General features: G+C 45.6%; 1 protein-coding gene and 1 long non-coding RNA gene across 3 annotated transcripts in view; one reads left to right on the top strand and one right to left on the bottom strand.

The window, feature by feature from the left end:
• Positions 1-1,150: 1,150 nt before the first annotated feature.
• Positions 1,151-3,836, bottom strand: LOC133364554 (uncharacterized). Its single transcript, XR_009757977.1, has 2 exons — positions 3,046-3,836; positions 1,151-1,333 (listed from the first exon to the last, which is right to left on the bottom strand). It is a non-coding gene; the product is annotated as an uncharacterized LOC133364554 (long non-coding RNA).
• SEC24B (SEC24 homolog B, COPII coat complex component) overlaps positions 3,019-14,249 on the top strand; it is a 52,513-nt gene continuing 41,282 nt past the window's right edge. Inside the window, exon 1 of one of the 2 annotated variants that reach the window (XM_061585420.1) lies at positions 3,019-3,607. In XM_061585420.1, coding sequence (XP_061441404.1) covers positions 3,481-3,607 — 127 coding nt within the window. In that variant the 5' untranslated portion in view covers positions 3,019-3,480. The remainder of the gene's footprint in view (positions 3,608-14,249) is intronic. The other variant, XM_061585421.1, reaches the window with a different exon arrangement.

Genomic DNA, 14,249 nt, shown 5'->3' with positions numbered 1-14,249 from the left:
AAGCACGCTAAAGCAAAGAAATAAATACATTTCAATATGCTTCAAAATGTCACTTTATTTTAATTCAAATATCGTCCCTGTGTATGGGAACATTCTGAATAATATAAATCTACATTATTTTCTATACAGTGATCCTGGCAATAACCTATTCAGTTTCAAGATAAGGATTTTTAAAATATTGTTTGTAAGAATAACACATTTCTAAAACTTTGTCACCAGCGAAAAACATGCCTCTTCACCCTGGCTGTTGGAGGAAATTGAACCATTAATGCCATGATTGTTCGTTCCCTGAGTTGTGTTATATTCTATTTTCATTATGGTTCTAAACTTTTAGTATGAATTTGTTTTAATGTATAGATTTTTGCATTACTTTCTCCTCTTTTTTTCAGCATTCTGAAAAATGTCAACGTCAATGTTAACTTCTCAGTATATATGCTAGATTCCATTGGTGTGCAACAACAACCTCTAGTGGACAAATTTATACTTCCTTGCAGACAACATGAGCTGGATCTCACAAGTATTTTCAGCACCTCAATTGAAAACTGCCTTTCAACCACTATAATTTTCACGGGAATAAACAAACCATTTACAAACCAAGACAAACATTGTCTCATAAGAAGCTATTTTATGCCGAGTCAGATCCTTTGTCCACCACAAGATGTAAAGCTTACTAGATGACCTTGAGGAAGTACCTCTTTCTTAGGTTAACCTAGCTCACAGGAATGTTGTGAGGATACAAAGAAGTAACTATACACACCACCTTGCGCTCCTTGGAGGAACCAATTGATAAAAAAATAACAACAATACTTCCTAAACCATCCATGTGCCCCAGAGAGGCTTCTTAGTCGCTACACCACAGATGCAGAATGTGAGTCTCCTGGAGATTTGTTGGCAGCCCGCAGTATGCTCTTAATTGTTTGGATATTTGAGGGCAGTGGAGGGGGCATAAATAATTTTTTGGTCTCAAATTATAAGTACCATGTCACTGGGTCAACGTTGGTATAGGTATGGCACACAGACCTATTAGAAGTTAAACCAGCAGCTCAGGACCTCAGAAGAAGAGACTGCAACAGTATCCTTTTATATGCTATGTCAATTGTGTCCAGTTGATTGACCAAGCTTTTTAAAAATTGGATGATGACCCTAGATGTAAAATTTATCTCAAATTTTATTTTGCGTAAGACAAAACAGCTTCGAGCTTTCAGAAAACAGTTCCTGTGACCTTGCTGAAGTCCACTGGCCTGGCCACTCAGTCAAGATTTCCACAGCGTGCTTCTGTTCAATGGGTTGTGTTGATTTCTCCCACACCAGTGCCTGTTGGCCACAACCAGCTCTGCAACAAAAGCATTCTGTCAGCGGTAGGGAATCTTTTTCAGCCTGAGTTCTGCTTTCTTTTTCCTTGACAACGTTCCAAGGGCCACATTACCAGTGGTGAGTGGCAAAAGTGAGGGCCGGATCCAAACTAATTCCCATACTTAAGACACTCCTCTCTGTCCTTCATCCTGGCAAGGAACAGGCATGATCAGCATTCAAGGACACATTCACACTCAGGGTGTGAAGCAAAGCCAGAAAAACAAGAGTGTGTGGTACTGGGAGAGTTCTGAGGGCCAGGTAGAGAAGCCTAAAGGGCCATGTCCAACCCTTTGGCCTGAGGTTCCCTTCCCCTGCCTTATATCCAGTGTCCTACAAGTCCAGGCCAAGGTCTATACTAAGCCTGACTATTGTTATTGATCTCATTTGTTGCTATGTAGTATTTGTGACTTTGCATTTATCTGTACGAGTCTTGGCAGGTGGCAGTAAGAACTTTCACTAATCCTCACATGCAGAATTAAGTTTGTTTAGAGAAGTTGCATAAATTGATGGAAAAAACAATACTGATTCTGAAGTTCTTAAGAGAATGAAGGTAGGAAAGGTGATACTGTTGTACCAATTTTATTTCTTATTGCTTAATGCCAGTACATCAAAATGGGTATCACCACTGAGTCCATTATTGGGATCAAATCATTGCCTGAGCATTGTTCTTTCTGTCTCCCCAATTTTTTTAAAGGAAGGGAAATCTTGTGCAGCAGGGAAAAAGTTTACTGGTATTGATTAGAAACATTTTTTGTCAAGTGCTTACCAATAACCACAGGTTTATTACATATAATCATTACGGATTTAGCATGGTTGGAAACAGGATATAGACTATAAGGTTGAAAGGTTTGATTTGGTAAGTTTGTTCATATGATGTTGGCTGAACAATGCCTTTAATTGTATATCGACTGATTAAATAGCCAGTTCCTGCCAGCGTGACTACATTCTTATCAATGAAGAAAAAATTGGGTCTATCTTTATATGGAATTTACCTGGTATTCCTTCTGCCAGCACATCTGGATTTGCTAACAACTGATAGTTTTAATCACAGGGTGAATGCTACATATGGAAGATAATTCATTAGGCTTTCGATATAAATGTAAAAGAAGGGAAAAAAGGCGAACCATAAAGGAATCGGGAACAATGAGAGGAGAGCTCCCTACGCCCTCAAGGGTGTGGTAGTTTTGTCTCTGGTTTGAGGATGTGCCTGGGGATCGAGAAGGCTACGGATCCTTCGAGTCCATACCTTCCCATCTGCCCCGACATTCCCCCTATTTGGCCGGGCCCTACGATCTGATGTCAGAGCTCAGTTACGCGGGGAAGGGCCGCAGAGGTTTCTGTCGCGGCAGGGAGGGAAGAGCAAACCCGCTGTTGGATCTCCCTCTTCGAGGTCAGAGTCCTCTCTACACCACTCAGACTGCAGGTGGGGAGTTCCGATTCTGAATGCTCCTCCTCTTTAAAAACCTGCCTGCAAACCGGAAAATAAATCCTGTAGGGATATGATTATGATCTACATAGATTATGATTCTGTGTTATTTTGTTGGTTATGTTTCTGTTTTGTTTATTTTGAAAATTAATAAAAGAAAAAACAGGAAAGTAAATCCTGTAGGGGAAAAAGTTTTAGCAGAAAATCCTGATTGTTATATATAAAACAGAAGAACAGCAGCAGTATTCCAAAATATAAACACCCACCTGCAGCCTGAAGTGACTCAGCCCTTTTAGCACCTCATCCGGTTGTATGTGTGGTTAGACCTAACTTCCCCAACAATGGGAACTTCTTGGCAAACCTATATAGAATTGAGCTGCCCCCGGTTCACGGAACACAAGTAGTGAGTGCAAGCTTGTGATGTTACGAGAGCTGAACAGACTGCAAAGGGTTTATGGGGGATGGGGTGAACCGTGCCCGCCGGCTTTCTGTTTGCAAGGAAGTGTTGGCCGCCGCCGCTAGGGGGCGCTGTGGGCGGAAGACGCGGTGATTTCCGAAGAACGACGTTGCGAGTCCTCGGCGCGGTCCTGCTAGAGTCGGTTCCGTTGGCGGCCCTGCTTTTTCTCGCCCGCCCGCACTGCCTTCAGAGGTAGCCAAAGAAGAGCAAGAAGTGGCAGCAGCGTCACCCCGAGGACGGCGCCATGTCGGTGCCCCCCACAGGGTTTCCCCCGCCGCCCCTCGCCCCTGCTGGTTCCTCCTTCGCGGGTGGGCCCAGTGCGGTGCCCCCAAGCCTAGGAGCCCCGGGCGGTGTGGGACTCTGTCAGAACGGTAAGGAAGCTGGGCCGGGGGGGGGAATAGGCGGCGGCGGCGGAGGAGGAGGGGGCGCTGAGGCTGCAGGGAAACCGCGCAAAACTGCCCGTTGGGAGGGGAGGCCAAGAGGGGCTTGTGGTGCGGCGGAGGAGAGGGTGGAAATAAGTGAGAAGGGCGTAAGGGGGTGTGGGTGCCCCGTGGAAGTTAAGGGAGTTTGGTGATTTGAGTATACCACCAGCAAGCGGGAAATAACGGATGAACTCTGGGAAAAGTCAAGGGCCGCAGGTAGGAGTGATTTGGATGGCAAGGGGCTAGAGCAGCCTTTCCCAACCAGTGTGCCTCCAGAAGTTGTTGGACCACAACTCCCATCAGCCTCAGCCAGCATTGCCAATGGTCAGGATAGATGGGAATTGTGGTCCAACAACATCTGGAGGCACACTGGTTGGGAAAGGAGTCTCTCAACTTTGAAGTGAGTGCAGAAATGCTAAGGACTTGCATGGCATACAACTTTAATGATTTTTGGGGGGATGTCATGTGCCAGGTTTTTTAGATTTATGTCTTCATGTGCTACCATTTGCAGATAACGACCAGTGCTGTGTTAGATCTTGTCCAGTACTGCATCCAGACATTGTATTTGGGAAGACAATAAGCAGACCCTGAAGGCAGTCTCCCCCCCCGCCCCAAATGTGTTCCCCCGCAATTACTATTCAGTGGAGCGCTGACTCCATACATAGAGGTTCCATTTAATTGTTATGGCTAATAGCTATTGATGGTGCTATTCTCTGTTCCTTTGTCTAATCCCTCTTTGAAGTCATCTAAGCCAGTCATCATTGCCACACCTTGTAAAATTAATTATGCTTTGTATAAAGATGTACTTTCTTTTGTCTGCTCTGAATCTGCTGCCATCATTGGATGAGGCAGAATATAAGAACAGAAACAGAGCCTGCTGGATCAGACAGTGGGCTATCTAGTTCAGAATCCTGTTCTCACAGCGGCCAACCAGTTGCCCATGGGAAGCCCACAAGCAGGACCTGAGTGCCAAAAGCACTCTCCCCTCCTGCGGTTTCCAGCAACTGGTATTTAGAAGCATATTTGCCTCTGACTATGAAGGCAGAGCTTAGCTGTCATTGCCAGAAGCCATTGATAGCCTTATCCTCCATGAATTTGTCTAATGCTCTTTTAAAGCCATCCAAATTGGTGGCCATCACTGCCTCTTGTGGGAGTAAATCCCATAGTTTAACTATGTGCTGTGTGAAGAAGTACTTTCTTTTGTCTGTCTTGAATCTTCCAACATTCAGCTTCTACAAGGTCTAGTAAGAGAAGAAAAACTTATTTTCCCTGGATGTCAGTCCATCACGTGGGTATTAGTCTGCCATCTGGTGTCCAAGGACAGGAAATGCACTGAAGCTTGAAGGAAGTAGCTAAGTGTTGCTTGCTTGCAGAGCCCAGTTCATTTCCTGTCCTGGTCCAAGGCAGATGTCTTAGTCCTTGCTCCCACTCTCTTCGACTGTGTGAGTTCAACAGGGGCTGGCTCCTACAGTTTGCCCCTGCCTGGAGGGGCATCAAGGCAGATTCTTGGATGCTCGACTCGATCACTTCTCGAACACCTCATTTTCCTGGTCAACCATGAAGAGTCTCCTTGCACCCTCCCAGTGCTACAACACCTGGAGGCCCTACTAGTTACAAAGCGGGGCCTCATATGCCTTTCCCCAGAGAGAATACAGATCATCATAGAGATGGCAACCGCACTCCACTGAGGCGAAGCAGCGGATATCATGAATTTCACCAGGGCCCTAGGTCTCTTCATACCCACCATACAGATAGCCCTGTGGGCCCACCACCACACGAGACACCTGCAGTGGGCCCTGCCCACCAAGCGGACTTGGCAAGGTCGCAACGCAAACGAATTCCATTGTCTGGAGAAGTCCACCACTCATTCCTATGGTGGATGCAAAGGGACCACCTCCTAAGAGGCACTCCCTTCAGGGACCCTCCAAGTACCATAATAACAATGGACGCCAACCTCCTGGGATGGGGGCTCACTGCAACCCAAACTACACCCAGGGCAGAGGAGAAGGCAAGACACAACAAATTCTCCTATGGGAATGGACCTTACATCCACAGGTTTTTGTCAAGATCCAGCAGAGATATGGCTGACTAGAAATAGACCTCTTCGCGTCAGCACAGAATCACCAGCTTTCTCTGTCCTTTGCAAGACACAGGTCACCAGGAGTGGAAGCAGTAAATGCCCTGTCAAAACCTTGGCCATGGGGCCTCCTGTATGCCTTCCCATCAATGCCTCTCCTAGCACACACCCTGCGGGAGATGAGGGAAGACTGGGCACACTTGGTGCTGATCGCTCCCTGGTCAACTTGGAGACTGTGGTTCTCAGAGCTTCTGTGCCTGTCAGGGTCAGAGCTATGGAGATTGCCCCATAGTCCGGAGCTGCTATCCCAGGGTCCAGGACGCCATCCGGATCCAGGCTGGTTGAATCTGACATCGTGGCACTTGAGCGGAGAAGTCTGAAATGCTTGGGCCTCTCCACAGGAGTCATTGATGTCATTCTTGCTGCGCAGGCTGTCCACAACAAGAATCTACCAAGCAACCTGGAAGGTCTGTTTTTTAAATTTATGAGGCAGCTGCAATATGGAATGCTTCATTGTTCTGGCTGTATTGTATGAAAAAGGATATTGTAGAGCTGAAAAAGGTGTAGGAAAGTCCCACTAAACCTATCAAAGGATTGGAGCATCTTTCCTTTAAAAGAAAACCCTAAGACTATGGGACCTCTTAAGACAACAGAGAGGGGGACTGGGAATGATAAAAGTTAATAGCAATTATGTGTAATGTGGAGACAGTGGATAGATAAAAGTTTTTAACACCTCTTTGAGGTTGCCTTACCTCAAAAAGGATATTGTAGAGCTGGAAAAGGTTGAGAAAAGGGCAACTAAAATGATCAAGGGGATGAAGTGACTGCCCTATGATGAAAAGTTGCAGCATTTGGGGCTTTTCAGTTTAGAGAAAAGGCGAGTGAGAGACAACATGATAGAAGTGTATGCATGTCATGGAGAAAGTGGATAGAGAATTCTCCCTCTCGTCTAACACTAGAACTTGTGCACATCCGATGAAGCTGAATGTTGGAAGATTCAGGACAGACAAAAGAAAATACTGTGTCATGCAGTGTGCGGTTAAACTATGGAATCTGCTCCCACAAGAGGTCATGGTCGCCATCAACTTGGATTTAAAAGAGGATTAGATAAATTAATGCAGGGTAAGGCTATCAGTGGCGACACTGTCTTCATAGTCAGAGGCAGTATGCTTCTGAATGCTAGCTGCTGGAAACCACAGGAAGGAAGAGTGCTCTTGCTCTCAGACCCTGCTTATGGGCTTCCCCTGGGGAACTGGTTGGCCATTGTGACAACAGGATGCTGGACTAGATGTGCCATTGCCTGATCCAGCAGGCTCTTCTTATGTTCTACAGTTGGCAGTAGAGCCCTTGTTAAGTGAGTGATTGCCTTGCATGTGTGTCAGCCTGAACCTATGCATGCTTACTCAGAAGTATTTCCACTGAGTTCAGTGTGACTTGCTCCCATGTAAGTGTGCATAGGATTGTACTCTGAGACTGCTGATGAGTACAAGTTTGAAGTAAGCAATTGCTGGAAGTTTGGAAATGTTATGATTAGAATATAGCAGATTATATCCTTTCTTTTTAATAGAGGCTTTTAAAATAAAACTTCTTGGAGAGTTCATAGAATCATAGAATAGTAGAGTTGGAAGGGGCCTATAAGGTCATCAAGTCCAACTCCCTGCTCAATGCAGGAATCCAAATCAAAGCATTCCCGACAGATTGCTGTCTAGCTGCCTCTTGAATGCCTCCAGTGTTGGAGAGCCCACTACCTCAGAGCCCACTATCTAGTTCTGGAAGCCCTGATGAATCTGGTTTCATCATGAATAAATAAACTGCAAAAGTATAGCTTTTCCAAAGCTCATGGGCAGTGATTCAATTATACCTGAAAAACTACATTTGAGAAATAGACCCTAGCCTATAAAAGCTCATATTACAAAAAACCTTGATAACTAAGGTGCCACAGGACTCCTGCTTCTTGAAAAAAAGTTTATGGACAAGGAATTGGGCATCTTATTGGACAAAATCTATACTTTCACAGACCTTAGCTTTTCTGTTAGAAAGTATAATTCATAGAATACTACACAGAGTTGGAAGGGACCTGAAGGTCATTTAGTCCAAAGATAGCGTGGTTCTTCCTAACATTAGTCTAAGCCATTGGTGTGCAATCTCTGATCTGTAAGCCTTTTTAGGCCTTTGAGGCCATTTTCTTTACATCACACCCACAATCCCAGCACCTGATGTTTTATGTGATATCAGGTGTGCAGCAGGTAAAAATGTGGCTTGTGTTGACTGCAGTAGGGTCCCTCTCAGCAGCCATCAGCTGACTGATGCTACAATGATTTGTGCTCCATGAAGGTACAAATAGAGCCAGTGTGGTGTAGTGGTTAAGGTGTTGGACTACGACCTGGGAGAGCAGGGTTCAAATCCTCACATAGCCATGAAGCTCACTGGGTGACCTTGGGCCAGTCACTGCCTCTCAGCCTGATGAAAACCCTATTCATATGGTTGCCATAAGTCAGAATCGACTTGAAGGCAGTACATTTACATTTTTTAAGGTACAAATGGACTTGAAAGGGGTTCACTAGCAGTGTCCATCAACTGATGTGTGCAGAAAGAAGCTCTTTTGAAGATGGTTTGACAGCCGATTGATGCTGACAGCCCACCTGCAAAGGAGCCAGCTCTCAATGCCCATTAACTAATGGGTGCTGAGAGGGAGCCCCTTTGAAGTAGTCACCTGACATCATAATCATGTCAGGCAAGAGGTGGGAGGCCCTGCTCATATATCAGAGCTGGCCTGCAGAGTGTGGGGGAGGTAAGGATCCATGTCACTGGCCAGATCCAGTCCCTCACCCCTAGTGTATATCTTTTTTTCTTGTCCAGTGTCGGAGAGTCCACTACCTCTCTAGGTAATTGATTCCGTTGTCATATGGCTCTAACAGTTAGGAAGTTTTTCCTGATGTCCAGTCGAAATCTGACTTTCTGCAACTTGAGCCCATTATTCCATGTCCTGCACTCTGGGACGATCGAGAAGAGATGCCGTCCCTCTTCCGTGTGATAACCTTTCATAGACTTGAAGAGTGCTATCATATCTCCTCTCAGTCTTCTCTTCTCCAGGCTAAACATGCCCAGTTCTTTCAGTCTCCTCATAGGGCTTGGTTTCCAGTCCCCTGTTCCTTGTTGCCCTCCTCTGAACCTGTTCCAGTTTGTCTGCAGCCTTCTTGAAGTGCAGAGACCAGAACTGGATGCAGTATTCAAGATGAGGCCTACCCAGTGCTGAATAGAGGGGAACTAATACTTCACGCGATTTGGAAACTATAATTCTGTTAATGCAGCCTAATATAGCATTTACCTTTTTTGCAGCCACATCACACTGTTGGCTCATATTCAGCTTGTGGTATCATCTGCATTTCTAAAATTATTTCTCCCTCCAATTTTCACACCTTCACCTTTCTGTATACGCTTTCTGTATGTTATGTTCTGCATATAGATTAAACAAACAGGGTGATAAATTACACCCCCGTCTCATACCTTTTCAGATTGGAACCAATTAGTTTCTCCATATTCTGTCCTTACAGTAGCCTCTTGTCCAGAGTATAGGTTGCACATAAGGATAATCAGCTGCTGTGGCACCCCCATTTCTTTTAAAGCATTCCATAGTTTTTCATGATCTACACAATCAAAGGCTTTGCTGTATATAAAGCACAGGGTGATTTTCTTCTGAAATTCCTTGGTCCTTTTCATTATCCAACATATGTTTGCAATATGATCTCTGGTGCTTCTTTCCTTTCTAAATCCACCTTGGACATCTGACATTTCTCGCTCAATATATGATAAGAGCCTTTGTTGTAGAATTTTGAGCATTACTTTACTTGCATGCGAAATTAAGGCAATAGTTCAGTAATTACTGCATTCCTTGGGATCCCCTTTCTTTGGAATTGGGATGCATGTTGAACTCTTCCAGTCTGTGGGCCATTGTTTTGTTTTCTATATTTGTTGACAATTTTTTGTCAAAATTTGGACAGATTCAGTCTCAGTAACCTGTAGCAACTCTATTGGTATGCCATGTGTTCCTGGTGATTTGTTTCTTCCAAGTATTTTAAGAGCAGCTTTCACCTCACATTCTAAAATTTCTGGTTCTTCATCATACGGTTCCTCCATGAATGAATCTGTCATCTTTGCATCTCTTTTATATAGTCCTTCAATATATTGCTTCTATCTTCCTTTATATCATCTCAGTCAGTCAGTGTGTTCCCCTCTTGGTTATTCAACATCTCTACTCTTGGTTTAAATTTCCCTTTAATTTCTCTAATCTTTTGGAATAGGGCTCTTGTTCTACCCTTTTTGTTGTCCTCTTCTATTTCTATATAATAACTATTTTAATAGTTCTCTTTGTCCCTACGTACTAGTCACTGTATTTCTGCATTTAGGGTTCTAACCATGCTTCTATCTCCATTTGCTTTTGCTTTCCTTCTCTCTTAACCATTTTAAGAGTTTTGTCAGTCATCCATTGAGGTCTTTGTTTTTAACTAGAGATATTGTCTTTTTGCATTCTTCTCTGATAATATCTCTGACTTCAATCCATAGTTCTTCTGGTTCTCTATCAACTAATACAAATTAGGCTAAAATTTAAAGTGCAAATATTGACTTCCACAACCTTTCCATGGACCACCTGAATGGAGCTTGTGGACCATCAGTGGTCTGCAGACCATACTTTCAGAACCTCTGAGATAAGTAGCAGTAGGATGTGATAATCATTTTAGCCAATGCCTTCAGTGACCACTGTTGCAAGCTGACCTTAAAAATACATTATCCTAAGCTATAGCAATGATTCTTGCTCCTCTAGTTATTCAGTATGTAATTACTATAATTATGGGACTAACACTGAAATCATTTAGAAATCCTCACTGAATAGTTTTTCTAGTCAGGTAAAAATAATTAGGATTGCAATGCTATATATGTTTAACTGGGACTCAAGCCCCATTAAATATAATGGAACTCGGTAAATCTGAGAAATTTAATGTGTGAACAAAACTTACGTTACCAGTACTGTTAAGCAGTATGATTGGGGAGAGGGACGCATCCCAGTGGTAAAGTACATGCTTTGCATACACAAGGTCCCAGGTTCAGTGTCTAACAACTCCAGGTAGGACTGGGAAAGAGCCCTGTCTGGAACCCTGGAGAGCTACTTCCGGTAGACATTACTGAGGTAGATAGATCAATTGTCGAGCTCTGTTCAGTTCTCTCCTAAGCATCATTTGTAATCAGTATTGAGGCTGTCAGGAACATGCCTTCTCAAAGGAGGATAGCAATCTTACAATCTGGTTCTAATATTTACAAAGAGGTCACTGTCATTGAGCAAATGTCCTGCTCAGGGCGAGAGCCACAAGTCGGAGACGAAGGTGAATGCAGTTCTTGTTTTATTAAAGTAATGGATATATCAAAGGCAGTTCGCTTCATAGAAGTTCCTATGCTAACTCACTACAATTCCCTAACTAAACTCTACACATGCTCTGCAGCGTATGGAGTAAGTTGACTCAGCACCCAAACCAGAGCTGCAGTCTTAAGTAGGAAAAGTATGGGATCGTAATCTCTGACTCCTTCGCAAGCCCTGCCTCTGCCCTGTCCGTTTCTCGTGGCATCGAGAGTGAGGTGAAGGGGGGCGTGCTTCCAACGGCTCATCTGAAAGAACCGGCTCTTTAGCAACAGGCTCGAGGTCAGGGGGCGGAGGTGCGTTTGAAGCATCCCAAGAGCCGCTTGGTAAAGGGGGAGTCAATGTGCGCTCCGAAACATCACCGCACTGCTCTTCTGGCATGTCTGGGGGCTGTGCGCTGCCCTCTTCGGAGGCAGTGCCGTCCGTGGGAACTGGCACGAAGTCAAACTCACTCCCTTCCCCAAGGTCTTGAGGAAACTCAACAACTACTGGATCCTCAGCACCTTCTGACTTCTGGGGAACCTGAAACTCATCCCTTCTCCGTCCCAGGGCCTCGTGAGACAGCTGGGGCTCAACAGCAAGTCTTGTTGAATTTGGTGTACTTGCTTCTGAGTAAATTATGTGTAAGATCAGACAAAATCACCATGCAAATTAGCAACAGGCCTAGCCGATCTTCATTATCTATAATGGAGACGGATACAGCTGGTTACTGTTGTTTTGCAGAGCAGACAAATAACAATAGTTGGAAGTTGTATATGTGGCCAGCAACGTGTCCTCTCAACCCTTGCCCTTCTTGGCTTATTAAAGCTTGCCAAGGGGGTTTGACCGAGTGGATCCAGAGTGTGGTCAACGCATCATTGTGTCGGAAGGCAGAGCTGGGGTCCCAATCCCGGGGAGCTGGATCCCGGAGAGTTGGGAGAAGAGTATTCGGATGGATGGCAGAGGGAAGGGGGAGGAACTTCCCCCCTTTGGAGCGAAGACGAAACAGAGGAACTGCCAGTGATAAGGTCGCTTAGCAACGGGGAGCCTGAGCCCTCCCTGGACATTCTCACGCCTCCCCCTCTTTCAGGCTCAGAGCAAGAGGGGAAAGAGGGAGGGCTGCTCACAGCCGAAAAGCGGGGAGGCAGTTTACCATCAGCCCCTCCCCTATCCCCCATCCTGGAATCGGAAACTTCAGAAGAGGAGGGGGTGATGCTTCCCCCCTCACCGCGCACACGCAGACAGCTGAAAAGACAGGAGAGAAGGGGGGGGAGGCGGGCAGTACCTGAGGGGCAGTTAAGGAGGAGCGAAAGATTGCGCGCCCGTTTGGCCCCTTCTTAAAGAACAGGCGGGAAGAAGTCCCTTGCTCTGTCAACTTTCTCCCAATGCCGCAGGACCTGTATCCCTGTATTGCTTCATGAGAAAACGCAGTCTTTGTTTGGACATTACCCTAATAAAACACGAATTAACTACAGCCGTTGGTCTGGTTCCTGAGTCACATCCTGGGCCTGACACATTGCGGGAGGGAGTGGTTCCGGGCGCCTTGAAGGAGGTGGATCGACTACTCCTGAAAAAGCCCACCCTGGACCCATTGGTTTATGACAACTACCGACCAGTTGCAAATACCCCCTTTTTAGGGAAGGTGATTGAGAGGGTTGTGGCGCAGCAATTGCAAGTATTCTTGGATGAAGCAGATTATCTTGACCCATTCCAGTCTGGGTTCAGGCCTGGTTATGGGACTGAATCGGCCTTGGTCACCCTGATGGATGACCTTTATCGGGAGAAGGACAGGGGGAGTGCGACCCTGTTATTCTTACTTGATCTCTCAGCAGCTTTTGATACCATTCACCATGGTATCCTTCTGGGCCGACTTGGTGAGCTGGGTATTGGAGGAACTGTTTTACAGTGGTTCCGATCCTATCTCCAGGATCGCTCTCAGAGAATAGCATTGGGTGACTGTCTTTCGGCTCCCTGGGAGTTTACCTCCAGGGTAATTTTCAGAGAACAGCATTGGACAATTGTCTTTTGGCCCCCTGGTAGTTGTGCTGTGGGGTGCCGCAGGATACCATCTTGTCCCCCATGCTGTTTAACATCTATATGAAGCCCTTAGGAGCAGTCATCAGGAGATTTGGAGCGAGGTGTCAGCAGTATGCTGACAACACCCAGCTCTATTTCTCCATAACATCTGAATTGGGAGAGGCCGTGCAAGTCCTGGACCAGTGCTTGGACTCGCTGGTGGGCTGGATGAGGGCCAATAAACTGAGCAAGACAGAGGCACTGTGGGTTGGTGGTTCCCGAGTTCGGATAATTGGTCAGTTGCCTGCTTTGGATGGGGTTGTACTCCCTCTGAAAGAGCAGGTTCATAGTCTGGGGGTGCTCCTGGATCCATTTTTGTTGCTAGAGGCCCAGGTGACCTCTGTGGCTAGGAATGCCTTTTACCAGCTTCGGCTGGTAAAACAGCTACGGCCTTTTCTGGACCGGGATAGCCTGACCACTGTTGTCCACGCACTGGTAACCACCAGGCTCGATTACTGTAATGCGCTCTATGTGGGACTGCCCTTGAGGTTGGTCCGGAAGCTACAGCTAGTGCAAAATGCAGCGGCTAGCCTGCTCACTGGGGCAGGGTATCGCCAACATGTCACCCCGCTGCTGAAAGAACTGCACTGGCTGCCCATTTGCTGCCGGGCCAAGTTCAAGGTTCTGGTTTTGGTGTACAAAGTCTTATACAGCTTGGGACCAGGATACCTGAAAGACCGTCTTACCCCTTATATACCCAGCCGATCACTGCGCTCTGCAGGTGAGGGCCTCCTGCAGATACCGTCTTTTCAGGAAGTTTGTTCTGTACAATATAGGAAACAGACCTTTAGAGCGGGAGCACCTACCCTGTGGAATTCCCTCCCTTTGAATATTAGGCAGGCGCCATCTCTGCTATCTTTTTGGCGCCTTTTGAATACTTTCCTCTTCCAACAAGCCTTTTAAGTTGAGACCTATCCCAGTCTGCATCTGTGTTAGAATTGCTTTTAATATGTCTTTTAATATCTTAACCCTTTTTTAAAAAAAGATGTTTTTAAAGTTTTTTTAATGTTTTTTAATGTTGTTTCGTTTTAATGTATTTTAAGGTCTTT

The sequence above is a fragment of the Rhineura floridana genome, chromosome 9 (assembly GCF_030035675.1).
Source record: "Rhineura floridana isolate rRhiFlo1 chromosome 9, rRhiFlo1.hap2, whole genome shotgun sequence".
Classification (NCBI taxonomy): domain Eukaryota; kingdom Metazoa; phylum Chordata; class Lepidosauria; order Squamata; family Rhineuridae; genus Rhineura; species Rhineura floridana.
This window is presented reverse-complemented; position numbering and strand designations above follow the sequence as displayed.